This window comes from Camponotus floridanus, unplaced genomic scaffold (assembly GCF_003227725.1).
Source record: "Camponotus floridanus strain SB8 unplaced genomic scaffold, Cflo_v7.5 scaffold54, whole genome shotgun sequence".
Lineage (NCBI taxonomy): Eukaryota > Metazoa > Arthropoda > Insecta > Hymenoptera > Formicidae > Camponotus > Camponotus floridanus.
The window spans coordinates 1348963-1374757 of record NW_020229703.1 but is presented as its reverse complement, the minus strand read 5'-3'; the positions used below and the strand labels follow the sequence as shown (position 1 = coordinate 1374757).

General features: G+C 38.1%; 3 protein-coding genes and 1 long non-coding RNA gene across 4 annotated transcripts; 2 read left to right on the top strand and 2 right to left on the bottom strand.

Annotated features, from left to right (window-relative positions):
• Nucleotides 1-751: 751 nt before the first annotated feature.
• On the top strand, nt 752-3015 carry LOC105247936 (protein HGH1 homolog). Its single transcript, XM_011252403.3, has 6 exons — nt 752-1010; nt 1150-1384; nt 1487-1720; nt 1792-2076; nt 2157-2318; nt 2400-3015. The coding sequence occupies exons 1-6, from the start codon at nt 923-925 to the stop codon at nt 2503-2505; spliced, it is 1110 nt and encodes a 369-aa protein (XP_011250705.2). The 5' UTR covers nt 752-922; the 3' UTR covers nt 2506-3015.
• On the bottom strand, nt 3012-9358 carry LOC105247937. The gene is made up of 7 exons (XM_020026438.2): nt 9196-9358; nt 8898-9087; nt 6215-6537; nt 4530-6046; nt 4062-4460; nt 3465-3847; nt 3012-3374 (listed from the first exon to the last, which is right to left on the bottom strand). The coding sequence occupies exons 1-7, from the start codon at nt 9306-9308 to the stop codon at nt 3018-3020; spliced, it is 3282 nt and encodes a 1093-aa protein (XP_019881997.2). The 5' UTR covers nt 9309-9358; the 3' UTR covers nt 3012-3017.
• LOC112639270 lies at nt 5904-7611 on the top strand. The gene is made up of 3 exons (XR_003123405.1): nt 5904-6078; nt 6244-6551; nt 7272-7611. It is a non-coding gene; the product is annotated as an uncharacterized LOC112639270 (long non-coding RNA).
• A 13097-nt stretch (nt 9359-22455) lies between the features above and the next one.
• On the bottom strand, nt 22456-25795 carry LOC105247935. Its single transcript, XM_011252402.3, has one exon. The coding sequence runs from the start codon at nt 24299-24301 to the stop codon at nt 22595-22597; it is 1707 nt and encodes a 568-aa protein (XP_011250704.1). The 5' UTR covers nt 24302-25795; the 3' UTR covers nt 22456-22594.

Sequence of the window (25795 nt, the reverse complement as noted above, 5' to 3'; positions counted from 1 at the left end):
AGGTGCAGAACTCCAAGTATTTAGGATTTACTTTCAATAGGAACGGGAAATATAAAGAGCATATTAAAGAATTAGTGAGGAAATGTTGATTAGCAGCGAACAAGATTTGAGGATTAGGAGAAAGAATTTGTAAAAAGGATTTTAGTAGGAGATGGAAGCTGTTTAGTTATTTAGTAGAAAGTGTGATGGCATACGGGATAGAGATATGGGGTGAGGAAAGAGAAAAAAGAATTGGAAAAGATTATGCTGGATTGTGTGACTATTTAAATTAGATTTTTGCACACCAAGGTACATAATAACAAGGAAATTAGGGATTGATAAATTAAAAATAAGGTAGGGTCTAAGAGCAAGAAGGAATGAAGAAAAGATAAAAGAAATGGAGGAATAGATGGGTAAGAATAGGTTGAGAAGAGGAAAAAAGTATTAAATATTTCATTTTTGAACATTACATTGGAAGATTACAGTATCTTTCGCGATTGAATAATTTATTTACTATCAGTTTATATACATAAGTGTCTTGTTATACTCTGGTGCTACCGGCATTTCGTGTACGGAACGAAACCAGAAATTGTGCACATTATATATTACCCTCTGAGAACATTCATGGACTTTGGCTTTGTAGTTCATGTCCACGTTTTCAATGTCCATAGAGGGAGTATCGCTTTCAGGAATCACCTAAAAGGTTATGACCATCTCTCAGTTTTCTTTCTGCGTAAGAGTCATTCATAAATTGTCTACTATTTATGTATACTATAGAGGACTCGTACTCGCATCGTACTCGTACATTCATGCTAATTCTATCAATGCTACATTTATTAATGGACGTGTGTACAGTGTGCATATGCATGCAGATAAACATAACCTTTTTTAAAAGTTAAAATACCAAAATCTATCAGTTGTAAAATTAAATACATGATCCCTAATGATGGAATCTCTGCAAGAAATTTCTCAATATTTGTGTCGTGATGCACGATTGGATTTGAAAGTCATTGCATTGGAATATATACTCGGTACATATTCGTATGTTTTAATTGCATAAATATTTTATATAAAATATATCGTATTTTATATAATATTTTATATAATATTTTATTTAATATTTTTATTAGTTTGTATAAAAAGGTAATCACTAATCACTCAAATATATAGGCGTCACAGCAACTGTCGATGGTCGAGAACTCCTGTTGAAGCTACCAGAAATATTGAAACAGCTTGTTATTCTCGTGCAAGATTCTTCTATTCCTATTAGAAAAGATGCTATACTGACGTTGGTAAATATTACCGGAGATGAATCAGGAACCAATGCAATGCTGATTATTTCGGAGTCAAGTAATTCGATAAAGGAACAAGAATATAGTCTGAATTTAATAGAAGTTTGTTTAAGGTAAATGTAATTGTATAATTGTTGTTTTTTGTGTATATATATAACTTAATGTTATATATATAAATATATATAATATTTAGTTTCATAAATTATATTTTACAGGATTATAATGGATAAATCCAGCACCTTGGCAGATCCATGTTGTATGATACTTTCCAATATGACAAGACCACTATATTTAGTGGATAGAATCATAGCACTCATTGAACAAAGTGGTTATACCTGGGACACAATAGTGGCTGCATTTACCGCTAAGCAGTATAATACTACAAGTGCTAAATTGCACTATCTTGGACCTGTTTTTAGCAATCTTAGTCAATCATCGCATGTAAGAAGGTAACATTTTAGTGACATCAGTTTTAGATCTCAATTAGTTGTTCATTAGATTGATGTGTTTCATTTTACAGATATTTGATGGATCGAGATCGTTGTGTTATTCAACGGCTTCTTGCATTTACAGAATATTCTGATAGTATAATTAGGCGAGGCGGTGTCATTGGTACTTTGAAAAATTGTACGTTTGATACAGAAAATCATATATGGTTGCTGAGTCCAGAAGTGGATTTATTATCATATTTATTGTTGCCACTTGCTGGTCCAGAAGAGTTCGACGATGAAGATAATGATAAATTGCCAATTAATCTGCAGTATCTTCCTGAAACAAAGACTCGAGAACCTGATCCAGATATAAGGTAAATCATAGGTCACATATACATTTCACGAGATGCAATGCTCAAGAATTTATTAATATTACATTATTATGTCGTTTCAGACTTATGCTTTTAGAAACATTAAACCAACTTTGCGCAACGAAAGTGGCGAGAGAAATATTGAGGGAAAAGAATACATATATCATACTTAGAGAACTTCATAAATGGGAAAAAGACAAGAGTTGTTTATTGGCATGTGAAAATGTTGTGGATATCCTGATAAAGTAAATGTTTGAATAAGGCTTTATATCTGCTTAATTATTACTTTCTTTTACATAACAAAAATATGTGTTTGTTTGTTATAGAACCGAAGAAGAAATTGGTTTAGATAACTTGAAGGAAGTAGATGTGCCATCTGAATATACAAAAAAGTTTGATAAGATAAGTAAAGATTTTATTAACAATACATAGTGCAAAAATTGATATAAATATGTATAATATTTTGTAAATATTGCACGTACAACAATACATACGATACTTAATGCTATCTAATGAAAATGTAATTATAAAAATATGGTATTTCTCATAACACATTCAACTCTTTGTATCGTATTTGTCACGATATTGCACTGTCCCGTTTTTTATTATTAATAATAAGTTATCAGGTCCAGCGTAGCAAAAAACATTCAATAACTTAATCTTTTTATCGCATACAAATAACCGTAAATCTTTGAAATTGAAATAAAAGCACAAATAATTTCTATATCCTGTAACTTATACTAAAGATGAAACAGGTACGCGAGTAAGTAGTTGCATATTTCATAATATTTATCGAGACACGACTAATAGAATCACGATATGTTCATGACTGATCTTTTTCCAAAATATGATACGAATGGCAAGCTGTTACGAGACACATGTATATTATAGTATCAGTTATTTTAAGTATTCTTTTTCGTAGAGATAATTTGTGGATTCTTCTGTCAAGGTAAGTAACCCAATCCGGCTTCGAGACTGATCGAACTTCTTATACTCGATGCATTACTGGCTCTTCTCGAGTTCCGATTATTTTCTCCTGCACCAAAGACGGCAGCGATTTCCGCGCTTTTCTTGATGGAAAGCGCTTCGTGATGCGCTCCGGATCTCCCGTTACCGCGAGAGGAATACTTTTTATCTCGTTCCGTGCCACCGACGTAAACCAAACGGCCCTGAGTATCTCTGGCGCTAACGACGAGAACTTTCTCGCTGCCGGACGATTGCTGGGATCTTCTTCCTGGGCTGAAGAGATCGTAATCTAAGGCCAAATTATCCGAACTACCACAAATCGGCGATGATCGAGTCTGAAGTGAGATTTGTGGAAATAGATTTTAATATCGCAAAATTGTGAAGTGAAAAAGGTCGACAATTTATTTAAGATTTCTCCAAAATACCTTAAGAAGATCAGTGTTGCGCGATGAGCTATGACTACCGGTCATTCTCGAGCCTCTGATCCTCTCGGGACTGTCTCCTCTGCTAAGGGTGCTCTCTGAGGGCACGATACCCTTCTGCCTAAGTTGCTCCAGTATGGTTGGCTGTATCGGCTTCCTCGCGCAATAACATTTATTGCTCTCGGAACAACTGTCAGTGTCGCAAGCGCAGATTACCGTGTTCTCTGGCACCGACGTTGCTGGTATCCGTCTAGACAACGAGCAATAACACTTGTCCGCCGATACGCACGTGCACGACTCGGAGTCGTAGCTACACTCGCTGCAGCTTACATAGCCGCTGCTGCTTCTGTTTGCGGCGGCACCCATACTGCGACTTAGTCGTCTACCTGTGTAATTTTATAATTATTACGTCCAATCGTGCACATTTGAATGATTTGTGTTGATTATTTTAAACATTTTATGATATTTTTATTATGCTTTTATATATTTTATTTTGTTTTATATTTTTAAGACACTGAAAAAGAAAATCCTGCTGACACTATTTATAGACTTGGACAAGATTTGTAGATTTGAATTTTTAATTACAATATTTTTACGTACATGTATCGCTGTCTTCCGAGGTAGTGTGACACGCGCCGGTTTTCGTCGCCTTCCACGAGGATTTTCTCCTACCGAGCCTACTCGCCAGCACTCGATTTCGATGGTTGTTTCTAACATCGCACGACGAACTACTGCCGAAGCTATCGTTCAATCTTCTCGCCGGAAATATGACAGAAGTAAATTCCGTAGGGCCACCTTTCAATCTCGAGACCGATCTCTTGATGGCTTTGCCCAATAAACAAGATCGACGATTCGATCTTCGTCTCTGCGGTCTTCGACGTCTTCTCATGATGCTGGCAGATCTCTGATACAGTTCGTCTTGCGTTAAGGTTGCCGCCAATTTAAGTAAGAATTCTTTGTAAAGTGGCTTCAGATCGTTGAACGACATACCTTCCGGATCTGAAAAAAATCACAAAGATGATCTTGCTCTAAAAACTGTGTTATTTTACAGATATCATCTTCCATTACCTATAATAGCCGCCAAGATATCATCCACGCTGGTCAAGCCCTCCTGATTTCTAAATTCATCAAACAGTTCTGTGAATCCTAAAGGAGTGCCGCCTTTGATATTGTTAGATCTCCGAGTACTTCCGGAAGTCAAGAAGCTGCCTCTTCTGGGTAACTCGACCCTCGTCATTAGATCGCCTCGATCTACATCTATGTCACTCTGCGATCTCTTCAACACGTTTTCTTGCAGAATCTTGTTCTCCGAATGACTGACAGGCGGTTCGCTGCCTGCTCTGCTTCTTCTTCTTCGAGGACGACTATACTCCGGGACTATACTTAACGAATAAGCGGGATCCGATTGCTCCTTCTTCAACGGTTTGTCCATAGTAACGACTCTGTTGAGCCTTTTGCCGGAATATATCCTCTCTGCATCTCGTGAGCGTCTCTGTTGTTTTATCGTATCATCCGAACGTTCCTGACGCGATTGATAATGCCCGCTGTTCTTCAAGTTTTTGGCAAAGAAGATGTCTTCTTCAGAGCTTTTCATCTTATTGTTCTTATTATTGTCCTTGCTGACGTAAATCTCTTCCTTTCCGAGGCTGTAGATCTTATCAGCGTCTTCGATGCGCGAACTGTAAATACTTTCCTTCTTCCTGTCGGTTTGCTCGTAAGTAGAGTTTGTCTCGTTTCTTCCGATCTTATCGATTTTTTCATACATTAAAACGCTATCAGTTCTGGAAGAATACGATTGTCGTTCGCAATTATCAATGTTCCCTCGACTCAAATTGTACGATTCGTAATTTTTTTCGTAAATATCTTTCAAACTGGCCGACTCCTTTTTCGGATTGTTCTGTTTGTACAGTTTCTCGTACTTATTCGATTGTCTTTCGTAGATTTCGTTCGTGTTATTACTGTTGTAATTTTTTTCAGATTCAACCTCGATTCTCAAGGAATTTTTATCCTTCGTAGAAAACGCCTTATTCTTCGAATTTTGTAATTCCTCATTTCTGGACAATATAACATCACGATTGCTTTGTCCAAATTTGGTTTTTTCGATCTTGACGTCTCGTCTTCTTCCACGCGCCTCAAGGATGTCTTCCGCCTTGACGTCGGAATTTTTCTTTTTTCTACGCGGCATTTTCTGTAAACTAGACTTTGTTCCTTCGTCCTCGGTGACGGAGCTACTCATGGAACTCTTCTTGGTTCTGGGTGGTCTCACAGGGTGAGGCGCAGTCGGTCTTGGTGGCGGAGGCAGCAAATAACTCATCCTGCTGCTGAGGCTGGGTTCTCGAACGCTGGAAGCAACAGAGGCCAGACTAATGCAACCGACACCGTTCGCATGACGTGGTCGTCGGCGATTCGCATCCAAATCAGCAAGAAGAGCGCGATACAACGTGGCCGCAGCTACCACAGCGTCTTCCTCGGATTCGCAGGCGAACCCGTGACATTCCAGGAGTCTGGCAGCCCCAGGTCGTCGCATCACCACTGCGAAGATCGGCGGATATAATTCTGCTTCATTTTTTAAACCGCGCATCGTCCTAAAATTGAAATTAAAATTCAAATTACACAGGTGACAGGATTATTAATTTCTTATTTCTTTCGTAGAATTTTTAATTTTATTTTCAGATGTAAGAGCGTGTTCTCTAAGTTAAATTTTACTTTGTTTCACAAATTAATCATATCAAGATATATAACGTCGTTGAAACCTGTAGAGATCAGCGTGTTTATTTTCCAGTGTCTGCGTGTATCTTTGATCCTGATCGCCGACTAAAGGTAAGAAGGCGTGATGCACGTCACCCGATGGTATTCTCTTGCACCTCAGCTTCAGGGCACTCCATACCGCTATCCTGCGAAAGGGATTATTCTTCTCACAGATATCGCTCGTACGGTATGTCAGTCCACGCCTGGAGATTTCCAACTCGGCCCTGACACACCCTTCTATACGTTCCAATAGCTGACGAAGAGGCTCTTGAAGACCCCGAACACTCGCTACGCGTCCGCCGACCGGAGCAGCTCCCATATATTTTACCTATGTAAAAAAAGGTACAAAATATTTTAATTAGCATAGAAAATAGATTTTAGTAAAGAAAAAGAATAAGGGAGAGAAAGCAAATAACTTTAAGTATTAAATATACATGAGACTTGTTTGTCAGACTAGAATGTATTAAGCAGTAGTGTGAAACAATCAATGAGAATGACAATGTCTGTATAATGAAGCTTCATGCAGCATATAAGATTTTATTTATCGCAAAGATTTTATAACACTACACTAACGTATGCATATAAAAATAGAGTTTGATAAAAGTGCGTTCTTTTCACGTGTGTTGTGCTGAAATCGTGGAAACCTGTTTTTCACGATGGGCAATATTAAAGCTAAACAGACGGGATCATTATATAGGAATTTTATTGCACATATCGAACGCGATAAAGTTCTAAAACTAGTCTTCTGGAATTTTGCTGTGTGGCCGTTTCATTCGTTGCCACTTTAATACGTACGGGATGTATCGAATGAAATGAATCACGTGGGAATTCTGTGCCTTCGAAATGAAAAAAAATAAAAAATAAATAACGGTTCTTTATCATAATTATCTGAAATTTAATGCCCTGAGTTATGTATGGAAAGAGGTATGCGAATTCACAACCATAAAAATCAATGTTCGATGTAAGAGATAAAAAATTGCCAGGTCATTATGATTGACTGCCACGCCTAACAATAAGAGAATTCTCTCGCGAAATGACGTAACTCTATCAATTGATCGGCAGCTTCTTTTGTGAGTTCTGATCAAAGTGCGCGAAGCGAGGCGAAACAATGCAGCGCTGCCCAAACCCCATAAAACAGAATCGTGTCGGCGCAAAGGAATCCGTGTACCGGCATAACGACTGAAGGAGAATTTTTCAGCGCTCCGAATAGTTTGTGGAAGTCTGTCACGCTTCGTGGATCGTGAGTGGAATGAAAGTGACGATTAAAAATTCCGAATAGACGTCCTGAGGAAAGTCGAAGGACTTTTCGCGACGTTTTTTCTCTAATTGGGATGCATCTGTGATAATGGCGATTGCAATTGTGCAATATATGCGCGACATGCATACCAAATACAGAATAGACCATCGGTAATTTATAAGTAATCAATTTATATGCATTGAAATGCAGATAAAATTATTTATTTGGAAAATATATTAATTAAAAATAGATATTTAAATGATTGATATCTGTTATAACATTCTGCTTAATTTATTATATGAATCTATTTCAAAATTTTTATTACAATTTCAGAATTATAAGATTCTTTTCATTCAATTTTTTTGCTATTCTGTTTATAATTAAAATTATCAAGACATTATTAAAACACATTTTCTCTATTAAAAGTATCTTAATATGTATTGCAGTGTATATTATAATCTCATTTTAAGCGACATTATCAGTATACGAACTAATTATCATGACAAAAAGCTTAATGTTTAGGTCAAGATTAATCAAAAGATTTGATATAATCTCAACTTAGATGTTAAAGACAGAAATCTCGGATATATAATATGCTTTCTCTCTTGATTTTTATCTGCCTCCAAATATACTTCGTTCTTGAAAAGATGATCGCGCGATTCTTTCCTTTCTAACCAACAACTAGCTCGCAAGTAATTATACGTCGATCTCAATTTTATTTCTGACACGGAATCGCCACGAGCATCAGGATGATTTACGCGAGATTTTACGAGGCGGAAAATGCTTTTCACAAAACTTTTCACCGATTTCAGGATCCCATTTTTGATGAAAAATAAATTGAATCAAATATAAAACTACTTAGATTTTTCTGAGACGAGATGAGAAATGTGAATTAATTAATTGAACAACGAATTTAATTATTCAATTTAATTATGAGTATGTTAAAAGATATAAATATGTGTTAGATCATATTTCTGCTCGAAGGAAAAGATGGGTCACTCGGATACAAAATATTTTTTTGCATGAAACGATTTTATGTTCCTTGCATTAATTGCTCGTTAAGTCTCGACGTTCTCTTCCGCGATTGTTTTAATTTTGACATTGAATAGCCGATTAAATACTTAAGGGTCACGTTCGTTGGCGAAGTAGGTGAGTCTTTCGTTGCGGTGCTCAATGTCCCTCAAGAGTGGAACGGAACGACCGTTCGGCCACGCTGATTTGCGAGATTTTTTTAAACGAAAGAAATAAAAAGAGAGAAAAAGAAAGATCGCCGAGATGCACAATAGAATTAACATAAGTGAAAATGCAAGCGCGCGTATTCGTCCGTTATATGGTAATTACGATTTCTGGCCTCCGAACATAAGTCTTCGAGACGGTGAAGACTTGAATAAAAGTAGCGTGTGGTGCGTCTCTCGAGTGTGCTCTACGTGCGTAATTATTCGTGTCATTACCGGCAGGATAGCGGCGGCGCATTCACCGGGCGTTCCACTTTCAGCCTCCACCGAGGCGAACATCGCCTCGATGCGTGCCTGGACGGCGCTGTTCACCCTTTTCTGCTCTTCAGCGCTCGAGTCGTCGGGGTTGGTCGGGATGACGACCGACAATCCGGCGTACCAACCGCTCAATGTGCTGCAGATCGATCTGAAGTGATTGAGAATTCATTAATGGAAAGCGAAGCGCAAGATCAATATTAATCTGGACGTTCATGTATCTGAAGAACTAAATTAACGATTAATTTGATAAATTTACCTGGAATCTTCGAACAGTGCGTCGATCTGCGCCTTGCTCCTGAGGGAGCATTCCGATGGCGGGCCACCCAATCGAAACCCATCCTCGTAACAGGATATTCCTAAGGTCGACATGATTTATTCGGATGTTGCACAATCCGATGTACTTGCAGATTTCTTTGTCTATCGTGTTGCCTATTGATGTCATTCGTTCTGGAAAGGAAAATTATTATAATGAAATATTTTCAAGTACGAAAGAATTATTATAGCTGATGATATAATTGACGCTATTTGTTCATCGATTGTAAAAAACAGAATGATTATTTCTATATCCACTTATTCTCGCAGAAAATTAATTTTAAAATATAATTTTGTAAAAATCAGTTAAGATTTCCGAAATGATTTGAATTCGATGTTAATCATATTTGATGATATTAGAAGAAAAAATCTAAAAATTTTCAAACCGACTGGACAGCACAGGATCAGTCAGTGACTGACAGTTTAACTGATTTTTATAGCACTTGCTATTAACGTCGCGATGCGTTAAATCTATGCAAGCGCTATGCGGTGCGTGAATAATTAAAATAGGGACCGGGTTAGTCTGTTACTTTTACATACGCCGGTACTTTTGCATGGCAACGGTAAAAGTGATGGAGATCAGACAAAAGGAAAATACAGAAAACAATGAGCTTGTCGATGCGTGGCAGATGAAACGGTTGATTAAGACAGTAGTAATTTAGATCTCGCACGCGTCATATCACGATATTATGCGAACGAGGGGCTGGCACATCGGTCAATGCACTAAGCGATGAAAGTTCTTTTTCTACTCGGAAAATCAGGATTCGATGTTTACACATGTAAATGTAAATCAAGCTAATTAGATAATGTTAAGGTCATTATCCTGCGAGCTAGAAATCGCAAAAGCCACCGTAGAAACTATAATTCGCGGGAATATATAGGAAAATTGCGTGCATGTCTGTGTTGCGGATTTCACCGGCATTTCGTGAAACTGCACGCATTTCTTCATTAAGGCCGTATGCGCGATGCCTTTTTAACAACTCTCGGAGAAAACAGCTCCGTCATTCGGATGCGATATTAATTTTGACGAATTCGCGCGATGTATTCGCAGTTTTTATAGATGTTCTTTTAATTAAGAAGAAGAAACATTATGCAATTTATATTTTAATTATTTAAATAAATATAATAATTCGAATTTAATATAAGATAGTCATATGCATATACGAGAGAACATATATCAGAGAACAAATTTTACATCAAAAGCGTTATATCTATTTTTGCAGTGAAAAATTAAAGTTAATCGCGCATATGAATCTGATATAAAAAAAAACCAGTTGTCATGCTTTAGATTATCTGTGACTGCTCACAGACAGTTAGACTGTACAGTACAGTTATGGACCAGGTGTATCATGAGCAACAGATCGACGATTTCCAAAAGGTGTCAATGTCGGCTCAGATTCAGCATTACGTACGCAATCTGAAATAACTGTCAATGCGTCCCTTTCCCCATCTCTCCTCCCCCACCCTCGCGAATCTGAACGCGTGTTGACCTCGCGTATGCTGTTCGCAATCGTGACGAAATTGATTGCCAAACAGCCGCTATAATTGGGATTCGTTACGCTTGATCGAAGCAGCGAGGGAAATATGTCGTAAAAGAGCCGAGGCTGTGCGATAATTATCGATAATTACCAGGCCTGATTCAGAGTACAGTATATGCATTTCTGGATTAATTAAAACGGAAGTTTTCTCTCCGCGCGTTCTCATCTCGTCGTAAGTAGTTTTCTTGCGCTTAATTTTTGCTTTACATAGTTTATATGATATGTAACGCGTTATTCTTCATTCATTATGAGGCTGCACACGAGGAGACTGCCTCCTTGCTCATCGCATGAAGCCGACCCTGAATAATCACCAACAAGCTTCTTGACGCCAGTGACCCAATTTCGGACTGCACGCTACCGTAATCGCTATAGCAGCACGAATCTAGATTCGATCGACGATTGTTAATGACTTGTGATTGTGCAACTAAAGATGACTTTTGCAAAATTAACGTTTACTTCACATTGTCGCGAGATTCGTAAGAATGCGAGATTCGTAAGAATGCGAGATTCGTAAGCAAGGATGTCGAGAGCAGTTGTGGAGACAACGGGAAACAAAACAACCATGAGTGCACTTGATCGCATCCATCGACGAGACGCATTCATCCGTTTCTCAAGAGCAGCTCCCCGTTTTCATAACTGTCGAAGCGTCCACGGCGTGTTTAAGGCAACGGTATTAAGGTCGACGAACACAGATTACGGCATCACGTGTCGATGCATCGTAGAAGAGAGCTAGTCGATCGAACGTCGTTCAACTTGCAATTACCAAGTTCACGGCTCGTTTCCCGCCTGCATCTGCTTTAATGGATATCGAACCGGTCGATAATCACATGCGTGAGATATACATTTCTCGGAGCGCGTCATTTCGATTAAATCGATTCCGATTTCCTTAGCTGCTTTAGAAATTAATATATTGATTTTAGAAACTTGTTAATTATCGAGAGATTTCATTTTGCACGTTCACTTAAGATATGCATGTAAGATCTGTTTATGCTAAAAAGATATCAGCAATCTCAAGTGCAAAGTAAAATTTAAAAGAGCTATTTCCATAATTTTCTTTCGTCGCACATAATGTATTCTTGTCAAATGTATTCTTGCCAAATTAGAATGTACAGAATTGATGTAATCGAGAGAGAGCTCCATTATCGCATGTCACAATTCAAAATAAGAGATAAACTTTATGAATACTATGTCACAACATCGATAAGACTAAACTTGCGAAATATACCTGTTTGCTTCTGGTCAATCGCTTCGTGTGCTCCAGAATTAAATATAATCATCCGATTTCGGCACAATCACCTTGACACGAGTTAATCTTAAAAGTTCTCGCTGTCATATCACAGTCAAATACTCGGAGAAATCTATCACGATAATTGGCCGAACCGAGATCATTTGCGAGAGCACGTTGCACCACAATGAGCTTCACTCGCGACGATCGTTCGCCAATTCTTCCGTCCTCGTCTCGACGACCTTCGACGAGGATCTTCCTCTTCACATTAACCGACCTTGGCCGCGGCGAGTCGATCCGGATGACCGTCGACGCGAAACTGCCGGGGATGTTCCGCAGGAGAGGCTCGAGTTCTCTAGCTGGTGAGTCGGCGCCTCACGTGGAACGAATAAGAGGAGAGGGATGAAGATCGGCGGAGAAAGAGAAAGAGAGAAAGAGAAAGAGAGAAAGATAAAGAGAGAGATGCTCTCGGCAAACATCGGTTACTCTCTCGTTGGCCGTCCGGAAATTATGTTCCAATGATACCACGCTGATAAAGTGGGAACACCCACAATATCCGGTGTTTCTAGATGGATAAGATGTTTTATTCCATCATTATCACACTTGTCATTTATTTAAAGAGATGTCACGGTGTAAATTCTTTGCCTTATTATTTCAGGCACATATATATCTGATTCATACAGATCTCAGCATGTTGAAATGAACAAGGATGTATTGTTAAAAAGATACTTTTCTCTTCGTTAATTAGTATTTTTTGTTGTAGTACTACTTTTGATGTAGTTTCATAAAAAGTTCTAACATTGAAATTGAATTTATATTTTAGAGAAGCAAAATTATTGATGCGAAAAATATCTTGCCTACACATCTTTAAACTAAAATTTTACTTAATTTTATTTTTTTTATCTACATTTATGAAGAAAGGTAAAAACAGCACACTTTTAACTTTCTTCGTACATACTTTTTTGTTTTACTCTAAATTGATTAAATATTAGCAAGTTGATGCATTGCATACTCCGAGTGACCGATATTGCAGCTGGTTTCAAAATGGGTTACCGAAGATCCATCAAGAAGATTAATCAAAGGATTGGTACTGAGAACAAAAGAGAGCGAGAGAGAGAGAGAGAGAGAGAGAGAGAGAGAGAGAGAGAAAGAGAAGGAAAGAGAGAGAGAGAAGAGGAAAGAGATGCAACCGAATCAATCGGGTGGACCGTATGGCGTCTCGATCCACCGATTACCACCGGCATTGGAAGCCAGTATTCGCTTATATGCGGTAACGTCGTAACCGGTAACGGTACCGTATTTCTCGATGGCGTTCGCCAGGCAGCCGCACCAACGTGAGAGTACTGTTATTCCAACTATGCAGAGGCTGTGTGTATATTCCCTCTTCGTCTAATTCCTTCACGGCTGCCTCTTCACCCCTGTATCCGTTTCGTTCCTTCTTTACCTTCTTCTAGCTTGCGATATTATTGTTCGTGGCTCTCTCGAGATTATTATTTTTTTTTTTTTCATTAAAAGATTGGACTTCTTGTCCCATGAGGATGAGCAAGTAATGGCAATTTAGTAAATCATTTCTGAGCTTCCCCGCTTAGTGAAATTTATTGTACTTTTCTCGCGCAATCTGATTGACATTATTTTTAAAATTAATGAGAATCGTATTTACATAACGGTATTAAATATGCTGAATATTGAATAAATGTACGAGTATAACAAGGCCATCGGTAACAGTAAATTTCCATGCACGAGGATAAAAATTATTAGAATTGTTCCTCTTTCTAGAATAGGATCTTACGTCTCGCTACAAGTAATTTCTGTCGCAATTTACTTTCGTTCGCGTATTGTTAGTAGCGCCCGTAGACAAACACACTGTCATTAATTTATAGCTAATGGTGAGAAAGTCGAACTTTAGAGATATCGTCTGTGTTTAAACTGTGCATTACCTTCGTTTTACCCGCATTACAAAATTATAGGTTGTTGCTAAAGCGCTAGTATATATTGACGGTCGTAGAAGTTTCTTTATAAAAAAGATGCATTTTTTTCTGTGTAATATGTTTACATTAAATTATTATAACGTACATTACATGTGTGTTATAATATTATAATATAAATTACATTTATATGTAAAAACGTTGCAAAGACTCTGTCTAGTAGGTTAATTGTATGAATTTTATACATAAAACATGGAAAAGCAATTATAACTGTTCACATTGGACAGAGAGAGAAAGAGACACGACATATCTCTCAAGCAGAAAATTTGCAAACTGATCCATACGATGTTTCTGTCAAGACTGATGGAGATCCGTTATAGAACTAGCATAATAACTATCGGTTTTATGCATCGCACACGATTACAACCTATGTCCTCTCATAGATATCGTTTAGTCAACAGCAGATGGCATATGCTAGTCGCAGAATATTTTGCCTTAGCGGTAAGTTAATCTTTCATGAAGGCAATCTCGCATCTGTTGTTCATCTTTTGAAGATCATTGCGAGTGCTGTGCTGGAATCTCAAATAATTCCGCGATTAGTGCTATTTTGCATTGCTTTTTTTAGGGTCTAGATCAAATCGAGTTGTTAATTCTCGTTTCACATTTATCTCTGTAAAGTGCAATTTATTTCTTACCGTACTTAAGCATATTGCAAACTGGCACAAACCAACTAAATATTTATTAAAACCATTTGTCTCTAAGAGAATTTAGATTATAATAATAATTTAAAAGAGAGAAGATATTAATAACTTGACATTTTTTATGAATATCAAATAATATTTTTCTATAAAATAATATAAATTGACTTTATTTACACACAATAATGAAAAAAGTTTTATTATTAATTATTAAATTATTTTTACAATTGTCCAATATATTTGCTGTATCATAAACCAATATTATTCATCTTTTATACCGACGATTAAGCCTTAAGCACTAAACCTGCTGGATGTCTTCGGCCTGCATAAGGCTCTTAAAACCGTTTAAAAGGATTCATCCTAAGCGGAAGTATTGGCGACTATCAATTTGTCACGCAGGCAGGTTTTGCAGCTGTTACCTCGCGCGTCTTCTCTAGGCGCGGAGTTCCGCGTTTAAATGCCGCTTCTCCGTTAGTTAATTATGAAATCACTCATAGCTCATAATTGTACATTACTTCTTCGTATAAAGCATTGAAATCGCATACAAGCATTTACATTAGAAATAGAAAGTACTCAAAGCATTAAAAATAGGAAGTATTTGCATATGCTATCGAGAAAAAATAAAAAATAAGTTGTATCTTTTTTGAAGCCAAATTATAAAGCATTATTTAAAAAAAATAGGTATTTCTATTAAATATATAAATTTTAGCATTTCAAGATTTCCACAGAGTATAGGATATATTTTTATTTTTTATCTCTCATGTAAATAAATATTAATAATCTCACGTTATTCCCGCGCGTCAATTGATCAAGTGCGCGTACCACTCATTAAAGTCACCAAATATGCTGTTTTTGAGCGATGTAACCGCCGACATCTACCGGTGAGCGTAACAAAGTATCCTTTCTTCTTTTCGTGTAATACTTTTCTCGTATAAAAATTAGGTCCCGGGCTTTTGGAGCAGGGCCAGCAGACATTATTTCGGCCACGATGCGACCCGAGTATTAATTCACTCGCCGCTATCATTACCACAAGTACATATACAGGACGATGGTCCTCTGTATGCATTGCTCGTGTCCGCGTATTCTCGACCTCCTCTTACACGCACTTGCTCCGAATTTTTCTCCTTCCATCGTATCTTTTTCGCCGATGCACCTTTGCGACCTTATTCGTGCATTGCAGTTACTCCAGATTCGTGGCCACCACGGTATGCGATGCAATTACACAGTCTGCTTCTTTCGAAAAGGAATGTTCGATGGACCTATTGTCACCATCCAAGCAACGAGAAACGATCAAATACAAATTCGTAAAGATAATTATTGATTTGAATAGCAAAAAAAACGTATAAATTAAAAGTAAATTTATATAAAAAGATTGCATTTTTTTATTAATTAAAAATTGCGAAGCTATCATTTTTTTCATTAGGAATACCTGTCTTTATGTGTTCATTTTTTACGTAATATTTAAGAATGAGAGATAAAGATATAAATAGTATATTACGCGACTTGATATAATGTTAGAAATTAATTGCATCGATGTTGTAATTGCTGTACGCGAGTATTACGCCGGTCACTTTGTGGTAAACGATCGTCCGTTATATTGGCACCTGCACCGTTACGAATTAATTTTAGACGAGATATTAGTTTACTAATCGGTCAACGGTTGCAGGGATTGTACGAACATTCAATGGATTATTAAAAACCAATTTCGTCTCTCTGACCCGATTTTCTTTACGTTCGTACGCTCGTATGACGTGTATACGCGGCTAACTGTAAATTATAGAACTACCTTCTAACTGTAATTTGAGCTTTTAGTTCGAGTTCGCGAGGCTACGTTATCGTAGCAGTTTAAGAATGTTAAGGTCACATACTACAACTAGCTAATTAATGATTTGTGAAGGCCATCAGGTATAATAAATGTCCGATATCAGGTATAATAAATGTCCGAAATTTGTAAATATACCAGTAACGAAATTCCAAGATAACTGAAACAAAACGTCATGTTTACAGTGTATATTACAGTTCGTGTGTATTGTTATATAATATTATTTTTTTCACTTATATAATTCGCACGAAAAATTGCTATCAAAATGAAAAAAGATGTGATGTAATCATAAGATTTCAGGAATTGCTGATTTTATTAATATACATAATTATACGCTCTATTTTTTGTATGTCGAGCTGAATTACAGATTGATGTGAGGGATGATGGATGCGAATATATGAAACTGATATAAAATATTAATCGGCGGATTTATTTGTTATATAATTATATATGATATTTATTTGTGTTGCGACAAACGTGTACAATATATTCACATGCGTATTTCTCTGCTTATAACATTAATCTAAAGTGTACGCGTGCACGCACACGCGATGGAATTAGCTCGCAGTGCACTTTCGTCGCGAAGGAAAAGTGCAGCTTACGCAACGTATTTTCGCATTTTCTCCAGTCAAGGAGATAATGCATCCTCATTCTTTGCGATTCGCGTATCCTGCGTGTGCATGCCGTACGTATTATATATATATGCAATTAGAAACGTAATGAGTCTTCTTTCGCATTCTCGATGGCACATTCCTATCAGTGCTCGTCTCAGACGCGAGGGTTAATAAAATTAATGTGACAGGCGTCTCTTTGCGCGCGGTGCAATCGTCTTTAAATAGACTGTTGCATTCCTGCGTGCACTCATAATCACGCGTGCACACACACACATACACACACACACACACACACACACATATTCACATATACATACATACATCAATATCAATCGTCGAATGAAATGACGATCTATACCTCACTGCACGAAGCAACTATGCAATTTTTCATTTCACTGTGAAAAGCTGCAAGGTCGTGAAGTAGACATCCGGATGCCATTAGCATTCTTTCAAATGCGTTTCGTCCCTCTTAACTTGCATCGTTCTTCCGGTGGTTGTACTCGGCTAACAACCGGCGGAAGGGCGATAAGAAGCAGAAAGAAACACGATGCACTATTCCCCGGACATGCTCGTGTACCGCTACGTGTGTCCTCTTACGCGATCGACTGGTAACGTGGCTTGTCACGCGCGTTATTTTTAAAGCCTAAGCATACAATGAAGTGAAATAAAGAATGACGTGACAATAATGCGAAACACACGACAAAAAGAGATGAAAATAAAAGAATAAATTCATTATCTCCAGTCTGTCGACTGTGTACTTTTTTTGCCAAAATATATTTTTATTTGTCATACTTATGTGTTCTCTTCATTGTAAGCTGGTTCTCGAAGACTCTCTCTGCGTTCGTTTACTAAATAATAGATATAAAATAAATTTTGGTGAGTATTGTCGCACACGGTTAGTACATTATTACATCGGTATGTTAGTTTGACTTGATATATATTTGGTATACGAACGCATTTAGAATCGATTTTATGGAAGACGGTTAATGATAATTAGTATGGAGCGATAAATTGACAGAACTTTACAAATACGTTATCTAGCGCTATAATTATACCTAAAATAATATTGGTAGCATTTATACTATTTATAGCGCTCTTTATATATGTTTTAATTATGAATTATAATTACAAATTATAAATCGTCTCTTACAAGACGTTTTATTATCCTATATGTATAAGTACAATGGCTATATTCCGGCGAAGAAACGCTAGAATAAACAAACTTGAAATCTATTGATATATTTCCAGTTTGGGAGTTTATTTGGAGGTGTTAATCTTTTTCTCTTATCGATTTTCTTAATTATAAAGAAAATTGATAAAAGACATCTTTGTTTCCTAAAAGACATCTCATCCTTTGGACAGCTTTAAGATGTCTTTTGGCCTTTTAGTCCAGGATCATTTTAGTACTTTCTTTCCTTTAAAAATTCTGATAATTACTCTTACGTCATTAACGCAACATCTGAAATTATCTTTCACTTTCCTATTTTTTTTTTTGACAAGATAAAACATTTTGTTTCATGTGACGAATCAATTTTAAAACTCTTTCACCGACACATTTCTTTTTTTTTTAAAAAAAGTGTTACAGTCTAATAATTCAGTAGTTTTTCTCATATATACAAAATATCCAGAGCGCAGACTTTCATGGAGAATGTTGCCTAAGCTTTTAGATCCGACTTTCCGACTTTCGACTCGTTCGAAAATATTATAATAAAATGATTAAAAAGCATTTTCTGCGGGATAGAGTGCGCTCCATTTAAATCATCGATCAAGGTGATTTGCATTCCACCGGCTATTTGTTGCAATTCTGAAACTAGAGTATTGCATACGACGTTTGCGGTTAACCCTGAAAATTATACGGGGGAACGGAATGTAGTCGATGTAACGACGACGACAACGATAGAAAGGTTCGCGTGCATGGTGCATGTAATGCACCGTAAGTGAAATAACGCGTCTCGTGTCCGAGCAAGCGTGATGCCCGGCGTCGAAATTCGTTTTACAATTCTATTATTTATCCATACACTACGGAGCTTGTCGAAAAGTTTCAGTAAAACACACTTTATATCCTATCAGATCTTTTTTTTCCAAATTTAATTCCTAGTAAAATGAATATATTTCATATTTGGCAAAAAATTTATAACTATAAATATGAATCTCTCTCTCTATATATTTTCTTATCGCAATCATTGCACGCGTTGATCAGAATCGAGATAAAATATCTGCCTGATATTTCTGTGCAGCTTAATGGCATGTTTACTTACATAATTAATTTTGCCTAGCTTATTTGATAAATATATTTATATAGAAATGATCTATATCACTGTACTCGTATCTATACTTGCATGCGTATTCACAATGTGTGCGGTCGGCTCATATTTTACACTCACTTTCTACTTCAGCAACTACAGTAGTTGTAGCAATATAATGGTCCTCGCCATAATCAATGTACATTTTTATTTTATCAAGCGAAATCGCTTGGATGTCTGGGAAAAGCGCGGTAAAAAAGAACCGAGAGAATTATATTATGAACCGCGTAGAACAGCCTTGGCGTGGAAACAACGTGGTAACGATAGTTAGGTGACTAATAAAGTGTGCGTCCTTCGTTTGTGTGCAACCGATGTGCACGATAATAATCAGTGGCGTGGAATTCATATTTTTTTTGCATGCTATTGTCATTTGAATTTTAAAGGTCTTCCTTTTTTACAGTTAGATAATTGATCGTCAGATAATTGACTGTATGAATCTTAATCTAGCGATGCTTAATCGGCTTAATGGCTTGCGGCTCTTTTTCTTCGGCGATATTCCTATGAGAGAAACATTCTCCAAAGAAATGCTGCCTGCCGTTTTCCGATTTGCATAATACTTCCGCCGTGAACGACTCATCGATGACGCGTTAACGATGCCTACGTGTCGCTGCAACTTTTTGTTCGAAGACACGCGTCTTAAATAGCGACAATGCCACCTTTTATAAAGCGACATTGTCGTCTATTATTTTGAATTTGTACACGAATCGCTTTGCATATTATTTTTTCGATTAAATGCTAATTAGGAACGATAAAAATATGTTGGTTATGTAATTAATTATGCAATTTGTTGAAAGCGCAAAGGTGATTTACATAAGATTATTTTCGACTATTTTTTACGAGAGAGAAATGTCGCAAATATATTATTGAAGTTATTTCCAATATAATTTTAAATACGAATAAATTAATTTTAATTATTAATTTTTTCGTTTATGAATTCTTTATCGATATTTTTCTGCGTAACGCCTACCATTATAGCTCGGAGAAATTTGCGGCGAAAGGTGAAACCTTTTTTTATCGTTCATAATCGACGCGCTTGGTGACGTACCGATCGAAGGAGAAACGCTCTTCCGAGCAGAGAGTATTTAAATGCTATGTACTAGTTGCATAATGATAATTGTTTTTATATTCTTCCTGATCAGACTATTCATATACATATGAATTATTTAAGATATATTTAAGGTAATATATTTAAGATTTTCGCAGCGCTTTACTTTTATATAAATGACATTTTAAAATAAAAAAATTAGAAACGCGAAATTGTCAGAATTCGAATATTCGAAGTTTCAAGGATTCATCAACGACATTAGAATATGAGAGAATTTATGTAATCGCATCATAAGGTGATTAAAGTGTTAATTATTACGAAAGTGTTAATTATTGCGTAGCTATTAAATGATTAAGATCCTCTGACGTGTACACGAAAGCATCTCGGCGCATTAAGTATTTTTAATCGGTGAGCGCATTTGTGTCACTATCATCTGCAGAATTAATGTTCTTTATAATACGACATGGCCATCTCCTGTCTTTAAAAACATGTTTTCGCAAAATAATTTACTTCAACTTTTTCGAAATGTCGCGTATAATTCTTTCATCGACGATAATAAGAATAAATTGCTCCAACACACGTTAATAAGCATATTCATATATATTCATGCGTAGTAACTTTTAAAATTCTTTTAAGCGCTGTGAAAGATTAAAGATTAAAGATTCACTCTCCAAAGCCAGTATCGACGAGATTTTTTGTTTTGCATTTAAATCTTTACTTACGACATTAGTGCTAATGCGTTATGTAAAAACCTCAACGGTGTCGGCCGCAAAATGTCATAACCAAGGATATTTTTCTCAGTCAATGTATATGTGATATATATGTGATTTGCATATCTTTCTTGCAAATATAAATATCGGAATCTCTAACTAGACTTTGATCTTTTATGCAACAATTTATTTTATATTTTTTTCTCCAATTATATGAAATATTACGTGCAGTCAATTAGATTATATTATATTTAATTGAAATTACATATATTATTCGGAAAGAAGTAAAATACTTTAATTAATTATATATTATGGCAAAATAAAATTTAAAATATAGTTGAAACGCGATATTCAAGATATGAATGTATCCAAGGAAATAATTTAATACCGACGACATTGGAATCTTCTCGTAAATCTTTCGACTTATTTTCACAAGGAAAATTTTATATAGCAGTCTCTTGCATGCTTTACACTCTCATCTAATGAGCTTCAGACAGCAGAACTACCTTATTCGTAAGACGACAATAATTACGGCTTAATTAGTTAGTTCGCGCGATAAGAAGGTCGTTGCGTTTCTCGAGATATTATGTCATCATGTGATTTAAGATGTTTCACCGATTCTTCTTCTTTACACTGAACATTAATCTGGTTTAATAAAATTTTTCAAACACATTTAAGATCTAGAAATTAAGCAATATAATTAGAGTAAAAAAAATTTTTTCCAAATTCATTTGAGATATAGAAGTTAAGCAATATCAGAGTAAAAAATTTTTTTAAAGCACTTTTTATCTTCAAAATCATTGTATCAATTAAGAAGCATAATTTGAAATATGTTTGTCAATAAAAATCATATAACACCACTAGATAAAATTTGCTATAAAATATCGGAATTTCAATCTTTTGCAATCTTTTCCCACATAACACAATGACAAAACATAAAATCGTTCTAATACTAGTGTCACGCTTGGAAAAGTAAGCTGCAAGAAGATGTTTGTTAATCCAGACAAAATCGCTCTTGCGTCAACGCGATCGACCGGAAAAAGTGAGATTCATTGTCGAACAATTGTCCAACAGCAACATCATCAGTAAGAAAAGAAAGAGAATTCTCAAAAAGAATTTGTAACGGACAATTATTAATTATAAATTTTTATAATTATTAACAATTATTTAGACATTTAAATGCATTATGTTTTTTTTGTTTTTAATATTTTAATTTAAAGTTGGCAGATCATGTCGATGGAAAATTAATAGATCATAATCAACTGAAATTCATGACGATTAATTATCTGGTAAAAAGAGGCATTTAACAAGATAAATACACATGTCAGTTCAACGCCAAGGCTACGAAAAATTGCTTTTTTAATGAAGTTTTCGTTCTCTGAAATATATTTAAAATTGCTCTGGATCACCTAGACATTTTCAAACGGTTTGATATTGAAGCAGGTCAATCTCAAGCAAGGATTCTAACGGGGTCTCGGCCTAGGCAGCGGTTGTATCTGTTGCTGCTGCTGTTGTTGATGATGAAGAGGATATCCTCCCCTCGAATTCGAAGCCTGCGTCCGTTCCATTCCTTCATTGAGGCTCAATCCGGCGACCAGCTGGGCGATCTCGCGATCTTTCTTTTCTTCCTTCGGCACTGCATTGCCATTTTGAGCGCTGAAGCCCAAGGAAGCTAGGCTACCATGACTTCTGCTCCGGTGTTCGGCACGGATGCTGTAAGAAAAGGCTCTCTCATTCAGATGACCTTTCCGCCGATATATGCCAGTACCAAAACGAGATTCGTTCTCCGGACTATCCGCCTGCCGAGTGATTTCTGCCGTGGTAAGATCGGCATGAGAGGCAGCTAATCTTTTGGACGTACTTAGGGTCGAGTTATCTGTTTCCGGATGTCTTCTGCCTTTGTTTTTGGCAGTGCCATACGTGCCTGCTGGATAAATGGCCGCCGTCGGTGCTGCGGTCGGTGGTACTACAGGTAAAGGTGCGTAGATCGGTACTATGGGTGCCGCAGCTGGAATTGGCCTCAAACGCGGATGATGATGATTCTTGCGTGGCAATGTGGCTGCTGGTACCAAAAGCACCGGCGTCGGTCTAGCTAAAGTACCAGCGACGGATCGACTACTGGGTGGTAGCGGGTGAGGATGGTAATGTTGCTGCCTGATCGGATGACCCAGAGTATGATGTCCGTGGCCGTTTGCATATACGCCTTGATGAAGCTGATGATGGAGAAATTGCTGTTGCTGTTGATGCTGCTGTAATGCATCCTCGTGCAATGAACGAGTCTTCATCTTCTTTAGCTTCTTATTAGCTTTTCGTCGCGCGGAAGAAGATTCCTCCAACAACAAGGGTTGCGCAGGAGGGGGTGGCGGTGGCGGCGGCGGCGGGGGAGCGACCAATTGACGCGGTCTGGATCCCTTAGTGCTTCGCAGGGTGCCTTGTTCTTGATAAAGAGCATCGACTTCATCGCGACCCCTCGCCCAGACTTTGTGATTCTCGTCGCCGTTATACAAGCTGAGATCATCGGTCGATGTTGTATCCAAACGGGTCGCTTGAGGACTGTCTAGAGTGGTGCTCGAGCCGCCTAGAGTATGGTATAGACTGTTGTTTGATTGTTGATGACCCGTGGTGATTCCGTTGATCGTCGTTGACGACGGTTCCAGGCCTTTTGCATAGCTACTGTCGGCGTAAGCGTGGAAGCAACACCTTACCAGGGCGTTGGCCGCCATATCTCGTTTGCAGATGAACGCGTGACATTCGAGAACCTTGATGCCAGTTGTTCTTCGCAACACGGCGGCGAACAAGGGCGGATGATTGGCGTTGGGTGTTCGCGCGAATGGCGAGTCCAGTGGCAGGAACCGCGTATTGGACGAATCGCTATTTCCACCTTTGACATGTCTGACCGCGGCGCAATAGTGAAGCGCTTCGATGGGAAAGAATCGCGTGATCTTCTTACGATGTTCATCGACATTCTCCAACAATAAGCCGTTGCTCCAAACGCTTAGCCAAGAATCGATCCCGCGTGCGCCCAGTGCACCCTGTTCGGGATAGAGCTCTCTCAAAGGTTCCTGGACGCCCAAGAGTCCCTCTTTACTCGCGTGAGGTACCGAGCTTCCTAGATAGAGTACCCTGCATCGACAATAAGGCGTCGCCGTATCTTGATTAGCTCCCCTCATTTTTAATTCGGCTCGTAATTAATATCGATTAAATTTAATTTAAAGTTCAATCTCGCGATACAAAAATCGCAGTTAAAATCTACTTTGTTAATAATTCGTTCGTTTAGAAATTGCGTACATATATACGTTCAAAAATTGGTTTGACTCTGACATAAGAAATTCTGACAAAGAGCTTTTCCAATGAATTTTCAAATGAATTATTTTATATAGCTCAGAGTCGTGTTGTTATACAGAAGCCGATACTCGATGAAGCAGAACTGCTTTGAATGGAGAAACCTTTCGGAGATTTCAATGCATGATGGGTTGGTCTCACGATAAGCATCGATCTTCTCAGTGGTGGCAACAACATCCGAAGATACGGATCTTCCTGAACGTTAATTACCAACCGGCGAATTCCTTCTCACGCGCGTTGCCGAGTCGCGGACGTGACTCAGAAACTTATTGAGTGTACGCGAGGCATGTGACACGTTCACGGCAGAGCGAACAACACGAGAATCCGCCCGGTAACACTCCTCGCAGCCGATTACGTAGTAATCCGCTGCTTTCCAAAGATAGACAGAGGCCGCATATACGATGCGTTCGCAGCACGATGTTGCAAAATATGTTGCGCGCAGTAACGGCGAGAGGAACTCGGCGGCGCGGATATTTCGCAGCAGCTGTAGCCGCTCGCTCGAGATCGCGTCAGGCCATTATGGCCGCCTTCTTATGAGTCTTCCTACCAGTATCGGACCCCAGTTTTGCTCTTTCTTTCTTTCTCTCTCTCTTTTTCTTTTTTCTCTCGTCTGACTCTATCTTTCCGTCTCTCCTTCGCTTTCTTTCCCTTTGTCCCTCTACCTTCTGCACGTCCCCTTCTTCGTTCTTCGTCTCTGTCGCTTCCTTTCAATTCGCGCTCTAGGCTTTTCTATCCCTCTCCTCGCTCCCAGAGCCGGGGTCTCACTGGTATGCAGCGCAGTGGCGTCGCAAGACTCTCACCAACGCACCTCCACGTGTATCCTGTTGTCATACATGCACACTTGGCACATGTATACACTCGTTCGATCAGGTCGACGCAAACACTTTTGGAACGATGAGCGAAGAAAATAGCCGAATGATGCCCAGCGGCGAGGATTTTAACGACTATCTTCGCGTGTCGTGTGTTGGTGTTTGTGGAATCCAGAGGCGCGGCCGTAGGCGTCAGCCGCGCGAACCTGTACGAGGACCGGTGGCTCTCATCGGGGCACCTCGCGTGGAATCGGTGAAAATGGCGGAGTCTGCTCTCGTTCGACTATCGACTCGATGCTTTCGAGTGACCGACGTCTCGCGATCGAGGAGGGCTAATGATTCGAAAAAGAGCGATGCAAACGTGGCATCAAGATCGTCGTTGACACATCGTCATTGGGGGTTGTACGCCCACCGTGTTACGTTCGCGCGCACGCGCGCGCGTACACGCACACCCTCACACACACGCACGCACGGGTGATCTCGAGCGAAGCAGCGAAGCACTACCCGCCAGTA

Excerpts from the sequence above, each read along its gene's own strand:
- LOC105247936 (XM_011252403.3), top strand. The coding sequence starts at position 923 with ATGATGGAATCTCTGCAAGAAATTTCTCAATATTTGTGTCGTGATGCA. Across the intron at positions 1,385-1,486 it reads TTAATAGAAGTTTGTTTAAG|GATTATAATGGATAAATCCA; the intron begins GTAAATGTAATT and ends TATATTTTACAG. Across the intron at positions 2,319-2,399 it reads GTTGTGGATATCCTGATAAA|AACCGAAGAAGAAATTGGTT; the intron begins GTAAATGTTTGA and ends TGTTTGTTATAG.
- LOC105247937 (XM_020026438.2), bottom strand. The coding sequence starts at position 9,308 with ATGTCGACCTTAGGAATATCCTGTTACGAGGATGGGTTTCGATTGGGT. Across the intron at positions 9,088-9,195 it reads GCACTGTTCGAAGATTCCAG|ATCGATCTGCAGCACATTGA; the intron begins GTAAATTTATCA and ends CAATCACTTCAG. Across the intron at positions 6,538-8,897 it reads GCGCCGCCGCTATCCTGCCG|GTAAAATATATGGGAGCTGC; the intron begins GTAATGACACGA and ends TTTTTTACATAG.
- LOC105247935 (XM_011252402.3), bottom strand. The coding sequence starts at position 24,301 with ATGAGGGGAGCTAATCAAGATACGGCGACGCCTTATTGTCGATGCAGG.